This window comes from Triticum dicoccoides, chromosome 5B (assembly GCF_002162155.2).
Source record: "Triticum dicoccoides isolate Atlit2015 ecotype Zavitan chromosome 5B, WEW_v2.0, whole genome shotgun sequence".
NCBI lineage: Eukaryota > Viridiplantae > Streptophyta > Magnoliopsida > Poales > Poaceae > Triticum > Triticum dicoccoides.
Genome location: NC_041389.1, coordinates 24,757,396 through 24,771,390, shown reverse-complemented (window position 1 = coordinate 24,771,390; position 13,995 = coordinate 24,757,396). Strand labels below are relative to the sequence as shown.

The following is a 13,995-nucleotide window of genomic DNA, read 5'->3' as shown; positions in this document are numbered from 1 at the left end:
ATGGGGAGCCTTCGCTACCTCACTCACACACGGCCGGACTTGGCATTCTCCGTTGGCTATGTCAGTCGGTTCATGGAGCGACCAACGTCGGAACACCAGCAGGCAGTGAAGAGGATCGTCCGCTACATAGCAGGGACCCTCGACCACGGCCTCCACTACCCTAGGTGTCCTGGGGCGGCACACTTCGTCGGGTACAGCGACAGCGACCACGCCGGCGACATCGACACCAGCAAGAGCACGAGCGGGATCCTCCTCTTCCTCGGCAAGTGTCTCGTGAGCTGGCAATCAGTCAAGCAGCAGGTGGTGGCCCTGTCCAGCTGTGAGGCTGAGTACATAGCGGCCTCCACCGCCTGCACTCAGGCGCTCTGGCTTGCTCGACTGCTTGGTGATCTTCTCGTTCAAGACACCAGAACGGTGCAGCTCCTGGTGGACAGCAAGTCCGCCCTGGCCCTGGCAAAGAACCCCGTGTTCCACGAACGGAGCAAGCACATCCGACTGAGGTATCACTTTATCCGCAGCTGTGTGGAAGAAGGGAGCATCGAGGCGAGCTACATCAACACCAAGGATCAGCTCGCAGACCTGCTCACCAAGCCCCTTGGGAGAGTCAAGTTCCTCGAACTTTGCTCCAGGATTGGGATGATTCAACTCTCCCACAAGACGACGTACAAGACTTAGGGGGAGAATGATGGATAAGTCTGTGTACTAGGGTCCTTGTGGGGCTGCAGCACATGGTCCTTGTGGCAGTTAGGAGGATAAAGTCCTGGACCATCAAGGACTGGCTGTTAGGATAGAGTTTTGTTTTGACCATCAAGGACTGTCAGTTAGCATCTTAGACTAGCATCTTAGACTAGCATCTTAGACTGGCATCTTAGCATATGCCTTGGCTGGCTAGCAGCCTATAAATATGTATCCCCAACCCCTCAGGTTGGCATGGCATTGTGTGAGAAATAAACCAACGAAAATTGTCCCAACTCTCCTAGTGTCATCCACAACTATCAATGCTCAGGCTGAAAGGTCTAACAGTTTGTATACACCGTCGAGTCGAATTGCCTAACTTCTGAATGTCTACATGACCATTCTTTGCTTCTGTCAATGAAAATCAGTGTTAGCAATGTTCAGTTTTATCAATGTGTTCTGAAAATAAAAATCCATTTAGTGAGCACATTCGCTAGGAGTACAGTGTTACACATGCCAATGTTCAGTTTTACCAATGTTCAATTTTGAGAGGGAGTACTCCATTTAATGAGCACATTTGCTGGCTTGCAATAAGAGGATTAGGAGTAGTTCAGATTCTCAGTATCTTCTCTGTAGGAGTAGTTTCAGTTAATTAACTGAAACTTTCTACTCCTCTTCTGTAGGAGCATCTTCTTGCTCTCTTCTCTCTTCTCTCTTCTTATCTCTCCTCTCTTCTCTTATCTTATCCTCTCCTCTTCTTAGATAATTTTAATTAACTGGAAATTAAACCTTTTTTAGTTAAATCTAAATTAAACATTTTTAGTTAATTAAACTCAAATTAAACCTTTCTGTTAATTAGACCTTTTCTGTTACTCCACTCCACTCCTTTTGTGTTAAATTATTAAATTAAACTTTTTTCCTCTCCTCTCCTATTCCACTCCACTCCTCTCTCTTCTATTCCACTCCTTTCCTCTCATATTCCTCTCCTAGTTCTTTCCTTTAACAGCAGCAACAGCAACAAGTCATTTTCTTTAATTAATTAAAATGAAACTAAATGATTTTTTCAGTAAATGATTTTTTAATTGACTGAAACTTGTTTTTTAATTAACTAAAACATTTTCTGTTAATTAAACTAACAGAAACATTTTCTTCTCCTGAAAAACAGGGGTAAAGATTTGTCTGTTCATTTGTGTTCTACCTGTTGTCCTGCAATATGCATAAGGTTGTGCATTCGTGGTGCTAACTGTTCTTCATTGTACAACTCAGTGGCCCAAAATATAGTAGTTTCCATTCGGTACACACAAACAAACAAACCATTCGAAGCACATATACATGACAATCCACTTTCATTGATAATAATGAATTAATGATCAAATCCTAATGTTTTGCAGCTACAAGCACATCAATACTTTTATTTTGTCGTCATATTTTGCTGAAGGTATGCAATCATAACCAAACATCATGTTCTGCAGCTAGCTGTTGGTGAAGTGTGATTTTCTCACAATATAAGACATCTGGACTCTTATCCTTGGTGGTCGAGCAGCGTTAGCCAACTTTGTCTTGCTGATCTACGGCTGAATAATTATGTTGAAGCTTGCTGCTGTGGTCATGCAACTATTTCCAGGTATGATCTAATGACTCGTCGGAAAGAAACCTGTCACAAAGAGCCTTTTGGCTTAACCCTCGTTACATGTGGCAATTTGGGTAATACTTTGAAATTCTGGATTTGTCCTGGTTGCAATTTCCTGAACCCATACAGGTGCAGAGTACAATGCTTTCGGGTAGAAAACCATTAATAAAAGAATAGACAAATTGTTATTCTATTCTATTCTACACAAACAGGGGTAATAGAATGAATTGGCTTGTTCACATTTAACTGTCATTTTAGCTAATCATTCTGCCATTTAGTGCTCCATATCAGTGTGCAAGCTTAGTAGTGGTTTATTTTCAGTCATTTATTTGAAATGTCATAGGTCAAGTTGTTTACATGCTGCCAGAGTCCTCTGCTAGTTAGTGCCGACTGTGATGATGTTAAATTGATATTGCATATGTTTCTTTGCTCAGAACCATTGGTTAGGACACTACTCGGAACCATAGGAGTAGGTTTTACAGTATGTCAGAGTGTGACAGATTAGGTTTTGATGCTTTCCCCACTTCTGCCTTAGATATCTTCAAATACAAGAGTAAAACTCCACTGTCCCTAAGACAAAATAGTTGTCCTCAACTACAGGAGGACACAAGAGGAGAGCTCCAATGTCCCAAGACAAATTGATAGTGCAAATGTTTCTTTGCGCAGATGTGTTCAATCATTAATCTGAAATGTTATATCCCATTGTTTTACATGCTGCCAGAGTTTGTTGCTACTTAGTGGCATACTGTATGATGATGATGATAAATTGATAGTGCAAATGTTTCTTTGCGCATATGTTCTGTTTAGGACACTACTCCACGTAGCTCAAACACATTCCTAGGGGCATAACTCCAGCACTGCAAGTTCGACATCACGGTGAAGGAACAAAACAAATTTCGGCACTTGACCTTCTTCAGCCAACAAAATAAGATTTGGTTTGAGAATCCACCAAACACTGAAGCCAACACAAATAGGATTTGGGGGCAAAAATTTACAAAGCGAGACATTGGGGATTGAACAACCCACTGGTAGTCATCTGACCGCACGCACAAACAAACATCGACTGGTCCACAGATTACATACGAATTCAGGGGTAAAATGATGCGATTTCCATTCCATCCTAGTACATCCAAACAACAAGATGTCAAAAAGCATATGGACTTATCATTCTGGTTTTTGGATGATTTAGTTAATCAAATTGACATCAATTGACCTGTTTTTTGATCAATTGCAGATTCTCTTGATTGGAGTGGAGAGGAGTAGAGACGAGAGGAGCAGCAGAAGTGGACAGCGCAGTGGCTGACCTCAAGCTCTTGATTGGAGTGGGGGGAGGCGGCCGGCGAAGGATCTGTGGCCAGCAGCAAAGGATCTGAAGCTGTGGTGGAGCAGGCAGCCGGCGGGAAGGGCGCCAGCGAGGGAGCTGCAGACCGCGGCGGGGAAGGGCGGCCGGCCGGCGAGGGAGCTGCGGACCGCAGCGGGGAAGTACGCCGGAGATGCGGACGACGGAGGAGCCCGGCGAAAGGGAGCAGCGACGGCGAAGAAGCCTGTCGGAGGGGAGGAGCGACGGAGGAAGATGCCTCCCGATTGATTTCAGATCGGGAGTAGTATTGTACTTTTACACTGTTTCACCTGGTCGGAACGATACCCCCAGCGACAATTATTTCGGAACGGAGGGAGTATGTAGCAGCCAGTCCAGATTCTTGCTTTGAATTATGGGGTCCTCAGTTGTGATCATTAGTAATCCCTCCTTTTCGGTTTATAAGGCTCAATTCAAAAATCTCATCAACCAAGGTAGATGGTGAGGGGTGGAATACTTTTTGTAGTTTGCAAAAGCACCTAATTAGTGCTTTTGTTTTTTCTCAAAAAATTATGTTTATCAATGCATTAATTGCAATGCATGCATGCATAAAGTACATGCATTGGTCAATTTTCTTTAAATACTTGCATGCAATGATTTAATGCACCTTGGAATCTGAACATGTGATGGGAAACAACCAAATTGAGCCTTATAAAATGGAAAAACTAAAACAACCAAATTGAACCTTATAAAATGAGAAAACTAAAATTTTAAGATAAACCCTATAAACCATAAAGGAGGGGGTACTTACCATGTTGTCTGCACTGTAGTGTATGGCTTTATTTTCGTTCAAGTGACGCTACAAAATGTGGGTTGGGTCTAATAGTGTGCAGATGATGGGTGTGTGATCCAATGTTATCAATAGGAATCTAGCTGACATAAATTTCTTAGGTGTGCAAGAAATTCTCAGGAGGTTGATCCTTTTAACTAGACAATATTGGTCTTTTGATTGTAACTAATTCCTAAACTAATCATCATCATACTTTGTTTTTGTTTTACACATGTAATATGTATATAATTCAATATTCATATTTAACATAACTGATTCTCACTGAAATAATTGAAACGACTCCTGCGGCGATGCGCGGGGAATCATCTACTCCCTCCGTTCCAAATTATTCGTCGTTGAAATGGATGTATCTAAAACTAAAATACGTCTAGATACATCCATACGTGCGACAAGTAATGTGGAACGGAGGGAGTAGTTGTTATGGTGTCCAATATTCTTTTATATCCACATGAAAGTGCAATTAAATACAATTTGGGAGAACTAATGTCGTTTGTCAAGTTTATCTCAGGACATTGGTTTCTCTATTCGGTCTACAAAAGACGGTGTTCTTTGGAGGCTCGAAAGTCTTTTTGGTAACTTTTTGAATCGTAGGACCTTCTGTACTATTAAGAGGGGTTGCAGCTTAATCATATTTCACTCGTAACGTTTGTCCACTTATTCCATGATTATTGGTAGGGGTTTCTCATCGAAGAAAAGTGACCCCCTCAAGAGGGTCGGGTGCCCGGAGGCACCAGAGAATCTGTAATGGCCTCGGCCTTGTCTGGGTGCCCGTCGTCCCTGGAGTTCGGGTGCCCGGGGTAGGGCGTTTTCTTTCTAGATAGTTTGAGTGCTCGGGGTCTTGGACCTCCAGGTGCCCGGCCCCATGTATGCCTGGCATTTGATCTATCCGGGTTCCCGGGACTTTGTCCCCCGGGTGCTCAGGGCTAGACGTCACTCCTAATCTTCCTTGAGCTTTATTCCCTCCATTGTCAAACACCAAAGCTTGAGATCTCCATCCCCATCCACCCAAATTCTCCAACTCTTTGGGGATTGGAGGAGATTCACTCGATCTTCAATCCCACCAAACCTATTTTTGCGTTCCTGGCTTCTTCATCTTCATCAACTTGTTACACTTGGGTGTTTGGGAACCCTAGATGAAAGAGGTCACCGCGGAACCACATTCCATTACGATGAAGCTTCATGGTGATGTTGGGAGCCACCAATTTAGCCGTGGAGATTGCCCCAACCTTATTTGTAAAGATCCCGGTTGGTGCCAGCTACTCTCATAGAAGTTGTTCTGATTCCAATAGGAAGGGTAAAGTAGAACAACAACAAAGTTTCCCTTAGTTAAGAACCAAGGTTTGTCGAACCAGTAGAGCTTCTAAACTAACAAGATAAACAACACATGCACACAAACAAGATAAAAACTTACACCCAACGTGGCAAGAGGGTTGCCAAGCCCCTTGTCTTGCTAGTTACAAGATTAAAATCAAATAGATATATGTAGTGGTAAAACAATAAGGTAAATAAAAAAGAGGAAATTTTGTTAGAAGAATGTACTGATGGAGAATAGAGTCGAGGTTCATAGGTTCACTAGTGGCATCTCTCTCAAAAACATGCGAATGTCATGGTAAAAAATTACAGTTGGGCAATTGAACAGATTGCAATATTTATGACTATGATCATTCAAGGCATAATATCACATAGGCATTACGTCTGTGATAAGTAGACCGTTAATCCAATTGCATCTACTACTAATACTCCACGCCAAAACCTCTACCCAGCATGCATTTTAAGGCATTAAGTTTGCAAGAAACAAAGTAACACAATAGGAAAGATGACATAATGTAGACAGAAAGAAGTAAATCAATATGACCAAACCCTGTCATTTTATCCTTAGTGGAACAATACAATACATGTCTTGGACCTTTTTATCATTGGGTTAGAGAACCGCAAGATAGAATCGATTACAAAGCACAACTCCCTCTAAAGAAAAAAAAACCCATCGAACTTGGCCAAAGAAGATAGATAGATCGGGGAGCACACAAATGTATTTTATTTATGTAGTAACAAGACCCAAACAGATTCAGTTGATTTTAGTGAACATTCTGATCATAAAGTGACAATTCATCATGCCCCAACAAACACAACACCGGTTACATCTAATTGACCTCGATCAAGAACGAGAACATGGTATTGAAGATCCAAAAGAGATAAAGAAAACCATCTAGCTACTACTATGGACCCGTAGGTTCTAAGGGAACTACTCACACATGGTCATGGAGGCAGCAAGGTTGATGAAGATGGCCGTGGCAATGGCTTCCCCTCCACTAGTGCTCCGGAGCATGGCTCTAAATGGGATCTCTTCGGAACAAAGACTTGTAGCGGCGATAAAATTCTTCTGGAGGTACGATGGATGGTTTTGGTACTTATAGGAAATCATGACGGTTGAATCAAGTCAAGGCGGTGCTTGCGGTCTCACTAACGAATACCCAAAAACATCAGATCTGTTCACATCAATGAACTCATGTCAATGTACTTGGCAAATTAAACTTAAACTTCCATGGAGAGTAAACAATTAAACACAATTTACACCAAGTTAAGATTATACGATGAGCACACACTTCTTTGGAGAGCTTCATCAGCCGACATAGTTGCTCTCATTCAGTTTGATAGCTAGTAGTGTGCATGCGAGAGCAACACGGAATGAAGGTATTAAACAGTTACAAAGGCATATTGTATTTATAGAAATGTGAATTTTAATTTCTGAAGACAAAATACTAATTAATTGGCCCAATAATTTTTTAAAGAATGTCAGTATAACCACAAAAAAGTAAAATAGAAGATCTATGTTATGGACGGTGCAGATGCACATAGAGATTTGATGGGCACTAAAATATAATTAAAGCTAAACATAGGAGGACCATGCATAATTGGATTATCCTTATTGGACAGTGCAGATACTTTGGTTCTTCGTCCTTCCTATTTTTACAGAGCACTGCTATGGGGACGACAACCTTCCGTCTGATCTTCGGACGACAGGTCTAATTAGCTGTTAGATTACACTATTTTGCTAATCAGCGCCAATCAAATTAGGCACCGAATCATCTGTGGAGCATCGTGTGCATAGCACATTTTTTTTACAGAAGTAGTAGATAGATAGACGGTAGATTTTTGAGGTGTGTTTTAGTGAACTTAGTACTTGCGTGTTGGATGGGTCCCACAGAGAAGAGAATATGCGAACCAACCTGTGGTTAAATGGTTAGAAGGACAGCGGTATCCCAACCCACAAGGGTTCAAGTCATACACTTGACATTGATGCCCGCATTATTTCTGGATTTATTTCAGCCTTCCGGCTATGTTTATTTAGTGGGAGGAGATGATCCCGTCGAATGCGAAACGTCTGTGGTGACTTTGTGAAATCTCCAGATGCTATGCCGGCTTAGTCTCTCGGAGGTGCCCATAGCACAGGGGTGAGGTATGCTCGTGTATGTGAGCGACTTCGGTTGTATTGTGAAAAAAAAAGAGAGAATTGTTTTTTTATAGGGGTAAAAAGGAAATTGGTGCGGGGCGTGGGCGTGGGAGGGAAGCAGCGCGGGCTGGGCCGAAATTTCCCCGAAACTCTCGGCTTCTCTCCACTCGGCTCTCTCCCTGTCGCCCGGACCCGGTGGGGAAAATCTTTCCCTCTCCTCTCCGCCGCCCGCCCGCCCGCTTCCGCTTCGCTCCGCCGTCTCCAATCCCTACCCAAAAGAAACCCTCCTTCGCTCCCGCCCCCGCCGCCGCGTCCGGGACGGAGCGAAAGTGAGGTCGGACCAGGCATAACCTGGGCGGGGTTTCGGATGCTGCCAGCAGTCTAATGGCGCAGGCCGCCGTCGAGCCCGCGGCGAGCGGCGGCGCGTTCATCGGGAGGCCGGCCGAGGCCCCGAGGATGAAGCGGAAGACCCCCTCCGAGCTGCGAGTAATGCCCCAATCCCCCACCCTGTTTTTTTTTACATAATACCTCCAATCCATGCTTAGTTCCTTGTCGGCACAATCCAGAGATGCAGCGCTGCAGTTATTTTGAAAGAAAGGGGTTTATTACCCATATCCAACCGTTTACGGCGCTTAGGTTTCAGCCAGAGAGTAGCTGCACCAGAATTTAGCCAAGTGTTTGATGCAGTGCTGCATTGTAATCTACTAACTGGTATATATGCATATGTACAGCAAAGTGCGCTGCAAATTAACCGCATTGTCAGTTTTTCACTTATGAATGTGTTATGAAGAACCATAGGCTCCGTATTTCATCAATTTATAAGGGTTTTATGTTACACAAGAGGAGACATGGGGCCTGCTAGAGCTTCGTCTCCAGTTCACACTGCCACATTATCACACACTAAAAATGCAGCAAATCCTGCTGCAAGCATTATATGCTACAAGGTCGCAGACGAAAACTGAAACTTGTTCCGTTGTTTGTTTCCTGCAGGAAGAGCAGTTGAAGCGGCGCGTGTCTGAAAAGGTTGCCGATGATCCGACACTCCCTTCCGCGGCGTTTGATAGGTATATATAAAGTGTTCTGCTGTAATCATGTTTCTTGATGTTCCTCTCCTCTTGTGTTTGCTTTGTTGGGAAATTTGATGCCTGACTAATCTTTGCATGTGGGTATAGGCCAAGCAATGGGCCTCGGAACCCAGAACAGCAGAAAATATCCAAATACATCAGCACTCGTGTCACAGAGGTGTTCCCAGTTAAAAAATCCAGAAACGTCGGGAAAGAAAATTGTAAGGTTAGACGTTGTGTCTTGTTAAAGAAAATGATGTTCACTGCTCTCCAAGTATTTGATAGCATCATGTTGAACCACTTGTTTTGTTACATAAGTAACTTGTTATAATGTCTTGAAAGCAGGATGCTTTACTGAACAATGAGAAGGCTCCCAAGTATGCTGATGCTGTAACGGCTTCACAGTCTGCAGAATCTCCGTTTCCACGGTAATTATTTTACCAGAGACAGTTGATCTTGTTTCATGCAATGTCCATGCTCTTATTTGGATTGTTTTCTTCCCCAAAATTCAGCAGCGATGGCGACTCTGCCCAGTTGGACTCTTCTGTTCCATCTCTTGCGGAAGCAGCAAAACCAGGTTTTAGGAAAGCTGAGAAATGCAGCAAGAATGCTCTGCGGAGTGTATCAGAGCTTCACATTGGCGATGAGAAGCAGGCTGGCTCTAGCAAATTCGACATGGTAAGGAGCATCCACATAGGCGCTACAGTATATGTATATATTAACTCATCCTCTAATCTTTCTAGTGCTTTGTGTAGGACAAAGTGATGAAAGGGTTCGGAGCTCGTGGTGCTTCTGGAGTTTCCAGTGGCACTAACATACAGGCTGGTGATGTTCCTTTGAAGTGTTCAGAGGTGTGCCCTTCCATGATCACAATACCAGGAAAAAGAGCTCCTTTGGATCTCACCTTGAAGACTACCCTGCAGTTTGTTTCATCATCTTCTGTGAAGTGGTGCGTATGCATTAGCTTCTCTTGCATTTCTTTCTTGTTTTCATTTAGAAAATGCACCCTTCCCAGAGAAAGTTCATGAGTATCTTGATTGAACTGGTGACATGTCTTAGATTGACACTCTGAAAATTAGATATGTAAATGGTATGTGTCTCTTACTCTCTTAGTTATTTAGTCTCACTTAGTTATTTAGTCTCATTGGATGCTCACTACACCTGCAATTTCATGTCAAGTATTGGTGTCTGTATGATCCAGTGCTCCAAGTGATATCATGTCTAGTACAGCATACGGTCACTAGGGAAATTAATTGAAATTTACTTGCAAATTGAACCCTGTCGTCTTTGTTAGTTTTGTTTAGATTTTCTGCCTCAAAGGCCCAAAGTATAATAACTCTTGCCTGCAACAGGTGTCACAATTTGAGTACAAGTTGTAGGGGCAGTATTGCTGGAGGTAGGTCTCAAAGTTTAGGACGCACGAGGCATGAGAGCAACAAGGAATTCTTGTTCTTGAAGGCACTGCAGTCATGGGTATATCCACAATCCATGTTACCTGCTCCCATCTTATCTGCTATGCTCTCAACAACTGCACGAGGAGGTAACTACTTGACCTGAACCAGTGTGTGCTTTTCAAGATAAAATATCCCCGTACTTTTGTGGATGTATCTCTTTACCTTTTCTCCTTCTGGCATGTAGAAAAAGAGTTCATTCACAAAAGGTATCAGGATTGGGAAGATTCTTTTCAGAATCTTTACTACATGTTCCGGAAGAATCTGTTGAATATCTTCTATGGTATCTTCTTGCTCCTCAGACCTCAATCCTTTATAATAATTTGATAAGTCACATATATGGAAAATTTAACTGTTTTTGTACATGTACAAAGAATTCTGAACATGTTAAGAGTCCACATTTGTCTCAAGATCACCTTCGATTGCAGTTATATTTCATTTTCCTTGGAAGCATTGAATCTTTAGGTTCTACTAGACTGTTACTCTATGGCTCACCCTCGTCCATCTTACTGAACATTACTTTTGTTATTGTAGTTTATACGGCACAATTTTTTGCTCTATTTATCCGCGGAAACTGTTTGGAGAAGCAGTCCTGTAATGCCTACTTATCACAATCTACACGTGGCATGAGGTCACTACTACGAAAGCAGGTCACTCCTTCGTTTTGTTTTTCTGACCTCATCATCGTTTCATATTTCTTTTTTAAAATCCCTATTACAGTGCCCCATTTCTGTTACAAACCAACCATTATGTACATTAGTGCTTGCAAAGTGTTACTTCACTGAAGTAGATCAGACTTATTGGTTGGCAAGTCTATTATAGATTTCTTCATTTTCCACTTCCATTATTTTGGGGACTTACGACATATGAGTTACAACATCACACTAGTTCCACATATGAATAAAGCTTTAATACTTTTGTGATTAAACCCAATGCTTCTTCCGTTTGCCCATTTTACTGAAAGGAACATCTTTTTGGTTGTTGAAGTCAATTTTCTACCCTTATTTGGTATTTCTCTGTAAACTAATATGAGTAGTGACCTAAAACGTCTTATATTAGTTTACAGAGGGAGTACCATAATAGGAATGAAATATTAACTTGGTATGTTGGTCTCTAGGGCATCGAATTGCTCCAGGCCAATCTAGGCCGTGTTGATTTCAAGCTTTGTACTGGGTTAAAACATCATTGTCACTTATGATCATAATTGTGTGACCATATGACTGCATTGTTGCAGGGTGTTTGCTTTTCTATGCCCCTTTGCAAGGCCGAAATGGAGCAGGCTACCGAAGACGACCTGATCGAATTCTCAAAAATCCGAACACTCAACCTGGGCCAGGTTCTATTTGATTCTTCAACTTGCCTTTATTTGCTCTGGCAAGGCTGCATCTAGTAACTGACTGTGATTGTTTTCTATTGAATGGGCAGACACTTCATATAGATGCTTTATCTGAGGTGGACAACACCACGCAGTCGCTCCTTTCGTTTACTGGCAATAAGAGCGTTCATGGCTTATATGATGTCTTGTTGAACTACAAGTAGGGCGCTTAATCTGTAATAATCACTCTGTTCCTTCTAACCCCCTGGTTTTTCATGCTGTGTAATCTAATCTTGTGATTTATTTTTCCAGGTTCTTTCTGAACTCATTATCTGCCGCAGACGTCCCGGTGCTATACTCACCGGTGCCATTCCAAAATGGTTCCCTCCATAGTCCGGAGGTAATTTCATTTCCATCGACTTTGTTTTTCTTCCTCTCTGCTTCCTTAGGCAGCAAGCAAAATGGTTTTGCGTACTCACATTTACGTCCAGATATTAACCACGTGGTGCTACTATTGCACAATTATTGTTAGTGTCACGTATTTTGTTCACTGGATTCTCTGTTAACAAGTCGCAGAACACTCGGTCTAGAAGCACCTTATTCATCCACTCGAATTCGAAGCAGCTGCACTATGTTTTATGACGCTTTGTTTGCGCAAAAACTCGGTCTGAATACATGGTCTTGCAGGTGATATGCAGGGAGATGAGGAAAGCCGACAGCGGCCTGGCCCCGTCCAGCGTTTTCGACGACGCAGGAGAACCTGGATCAGAGGTGTCTGATCCTCCTCTTGCGGCGGGCAGCATGTGCTACAGCATGGAGATCAAGGACGCGGCTCTCCCGCCGTGGGTCGTCTCAGGCGTCTCCGCCGTGATGACCTCAGACACGGACCGCTTCGATCTGACGTAAGCACCACAGTTCCTCCCCGCCATCATCCATCGCCCGTCGAAACCCCCTTTTCTGCGCGCGCTGAAAATAGTGATTGCCTGTTCTTCTGTTGTTGTTCGTTACAGGATTGCGACGGAGCCCTCATCGGTGGGCCTGAACGCCGCCTTGGCATCCCTAGGCGCGGACGGCCTGTCGAAGACAACGGCAGTGTCGGAAGGCGTCTGCGAGGCCCTGGGCGTCCCCGGCGCTGTCCTGGTCCTCTCTCTGCGCTCGGCGGTGCTCCGGGGATTGAGCTACGAATGCGGCGAGTACCTCGCGCGCACGACCGCGTGAGCTCCCCCCGGCCGGCGCCTCGGGGCTCGGAGAGGGCGGTGCGTGTGCTTGCGCTTGCACGGACCCGCCATTTTTTGGTGTTCCGGTGTGGGCAGAAGAAGCAGAAGGCTCCTCCACGCCACGCCATGATGTTGATCTAGAGTAGAAGTAGAATCTTGATGGATGAAAAGATAGGCTTGTAGGAGGAGGAGGTATATCCAAGTTCCAGCTGCTCAGCTTTTGCGCTGTGGGTAGGGTAGGGTAGCGGTAACGGAGGACTGTGTCGTTATTCACGTGGCGGAACTTTTGGACATGTTATTTACCCTTCCCAGACTGGAAATTAATCTGCTAATTGATGGAAAAAGGAGCTTTCTTGTTTTTTTTCCTTCTTGGATGGTTTTCTTTCTCTCTTTTGGTTGGTTGGTTGGTCAGGTTTGTCGTCTCGTGCTGTTTGCTTGATCCTCCTTAATTGTCGGTGTGATCCTCCATAATCACCGTACCGGTTTAGTGTGATCGTCGCGTGTCGTTTTGCACCGTTTGGTTTTTTTTGGCGGGAAGAGGGCCGCGTTTGTCTGCTTGCTCCGGGTTTGAATTCTGGCGGGAACCGAGCAGAGATAAAGCAAGCTTTTCTGCTCTGCTTTTCTGCTTTCCTTGATCCGAGACGATCCCTTTTCAGCTTCCTTTTCCCCACGAATCTCCCCTCTCTCTCTCTCTCTCCCTCCCTCCCTCCAGCACACCACAGCAGAGGAGACATGGCAAGGGATGATAGGATCAACCCCAAGCGACCTCTCTCGTCCCGTGTTCCTCCTCGCCTGCCAAAGCAAATCAAAGCTGCCACCCAAGGACAAAATTACTGTTCTGACCCTTAAGGCAAACTAAATCCCGATTTGACCTCGTTTCGAAAAAAATTTCGTTTCTGACCTTTTCTGGTGAAGCCAAGGTCCCTGGCGTCTGGGTTACGAAGCAGACGCCGGGGTCCCTGGCGTCTGGCCCCTGGCCCGCACTGCCCGCCTGCCCGCCTGGTCCCTGGCGTCTGGGTTACGAAGCAGACGCCAGGGGCCAGAC

General features: G+C 44.1%; 1 protein-coding gene across 3 annotated transcripts; it reads left to right on the top strand.

Annotated features, from left to right (window-relative positions):
- Positions 1–8,037: 8,037 nt before the first annotated feature.
- Positions 8,038–13,292, top strand: LOC119307152 (protein downstream neighbor of son homolog). Of its 3 annotated transcripts, none has more exons than XM_037583249.1 (14): positions 8,038–8,389; positions 8,894–8,967; positions 9,076–9,193; positions 9,313–9,395; positions 9,483–9,645; positions 9,723–9,916; positions 10,320–10,507; positions 10,606–10,701; positions 10,953–11,068; positions 11,653–11,754; positions 11,844–11,953; positions 12,046–12,133; positions 12,421–12,635; positions 12,744–13,292. In XM_037583249.1, the coding sequence occupies exons 1-14, from the start codon at positions 8,288–8,290 to the stop codon at positions 12,949–12,951; spliced, it is 1,857 nt and encodes a 618-aa protein (XP_037439146.1). In that variant the 5' UTR covers positions 8,038–8,287; the 3' UTR covers positions 12,952–13,292. The 3 variants fall into 3 exon arrangements, with proteins under 3 accessions (XP_037439146.1, XP_037439147.1, XP_037439145.1); XM_037583250.1 differs by having other exon boundaries at positions 9,480–9,645; positions 10,320–10,504; XM_037583248.1 differs by having other exon boundaries at positions 8,288–8,389; positions 9,480–9,645.
- Positions 13,293–13,995: the final 703 nt, after the last annotated feature.

Coding starts and splice junctions, on each gene's coding strand:
- LOC119307152 (XM_037583248.1), top strand. CDS start 8,288: ATGGCGCAGGCCGCCGTCGAGCCCGCGGCGAGCGGCGGCGCGTTCATC. Junction 9,646..9,722: donor GCTCTAGCAAATTCGACATG/GTAAGGAGCATC, acceptor TGCTTTGTGTAG/GACAAAGTGATGAAAGGGTT. Junction 12,636..12,743: donor ACGGACCGCTTCGATCTGAC/GTAAGCACCACA, acceptor TGTTCGTTACAG/GATTGCGACGGAGCCCTCAT.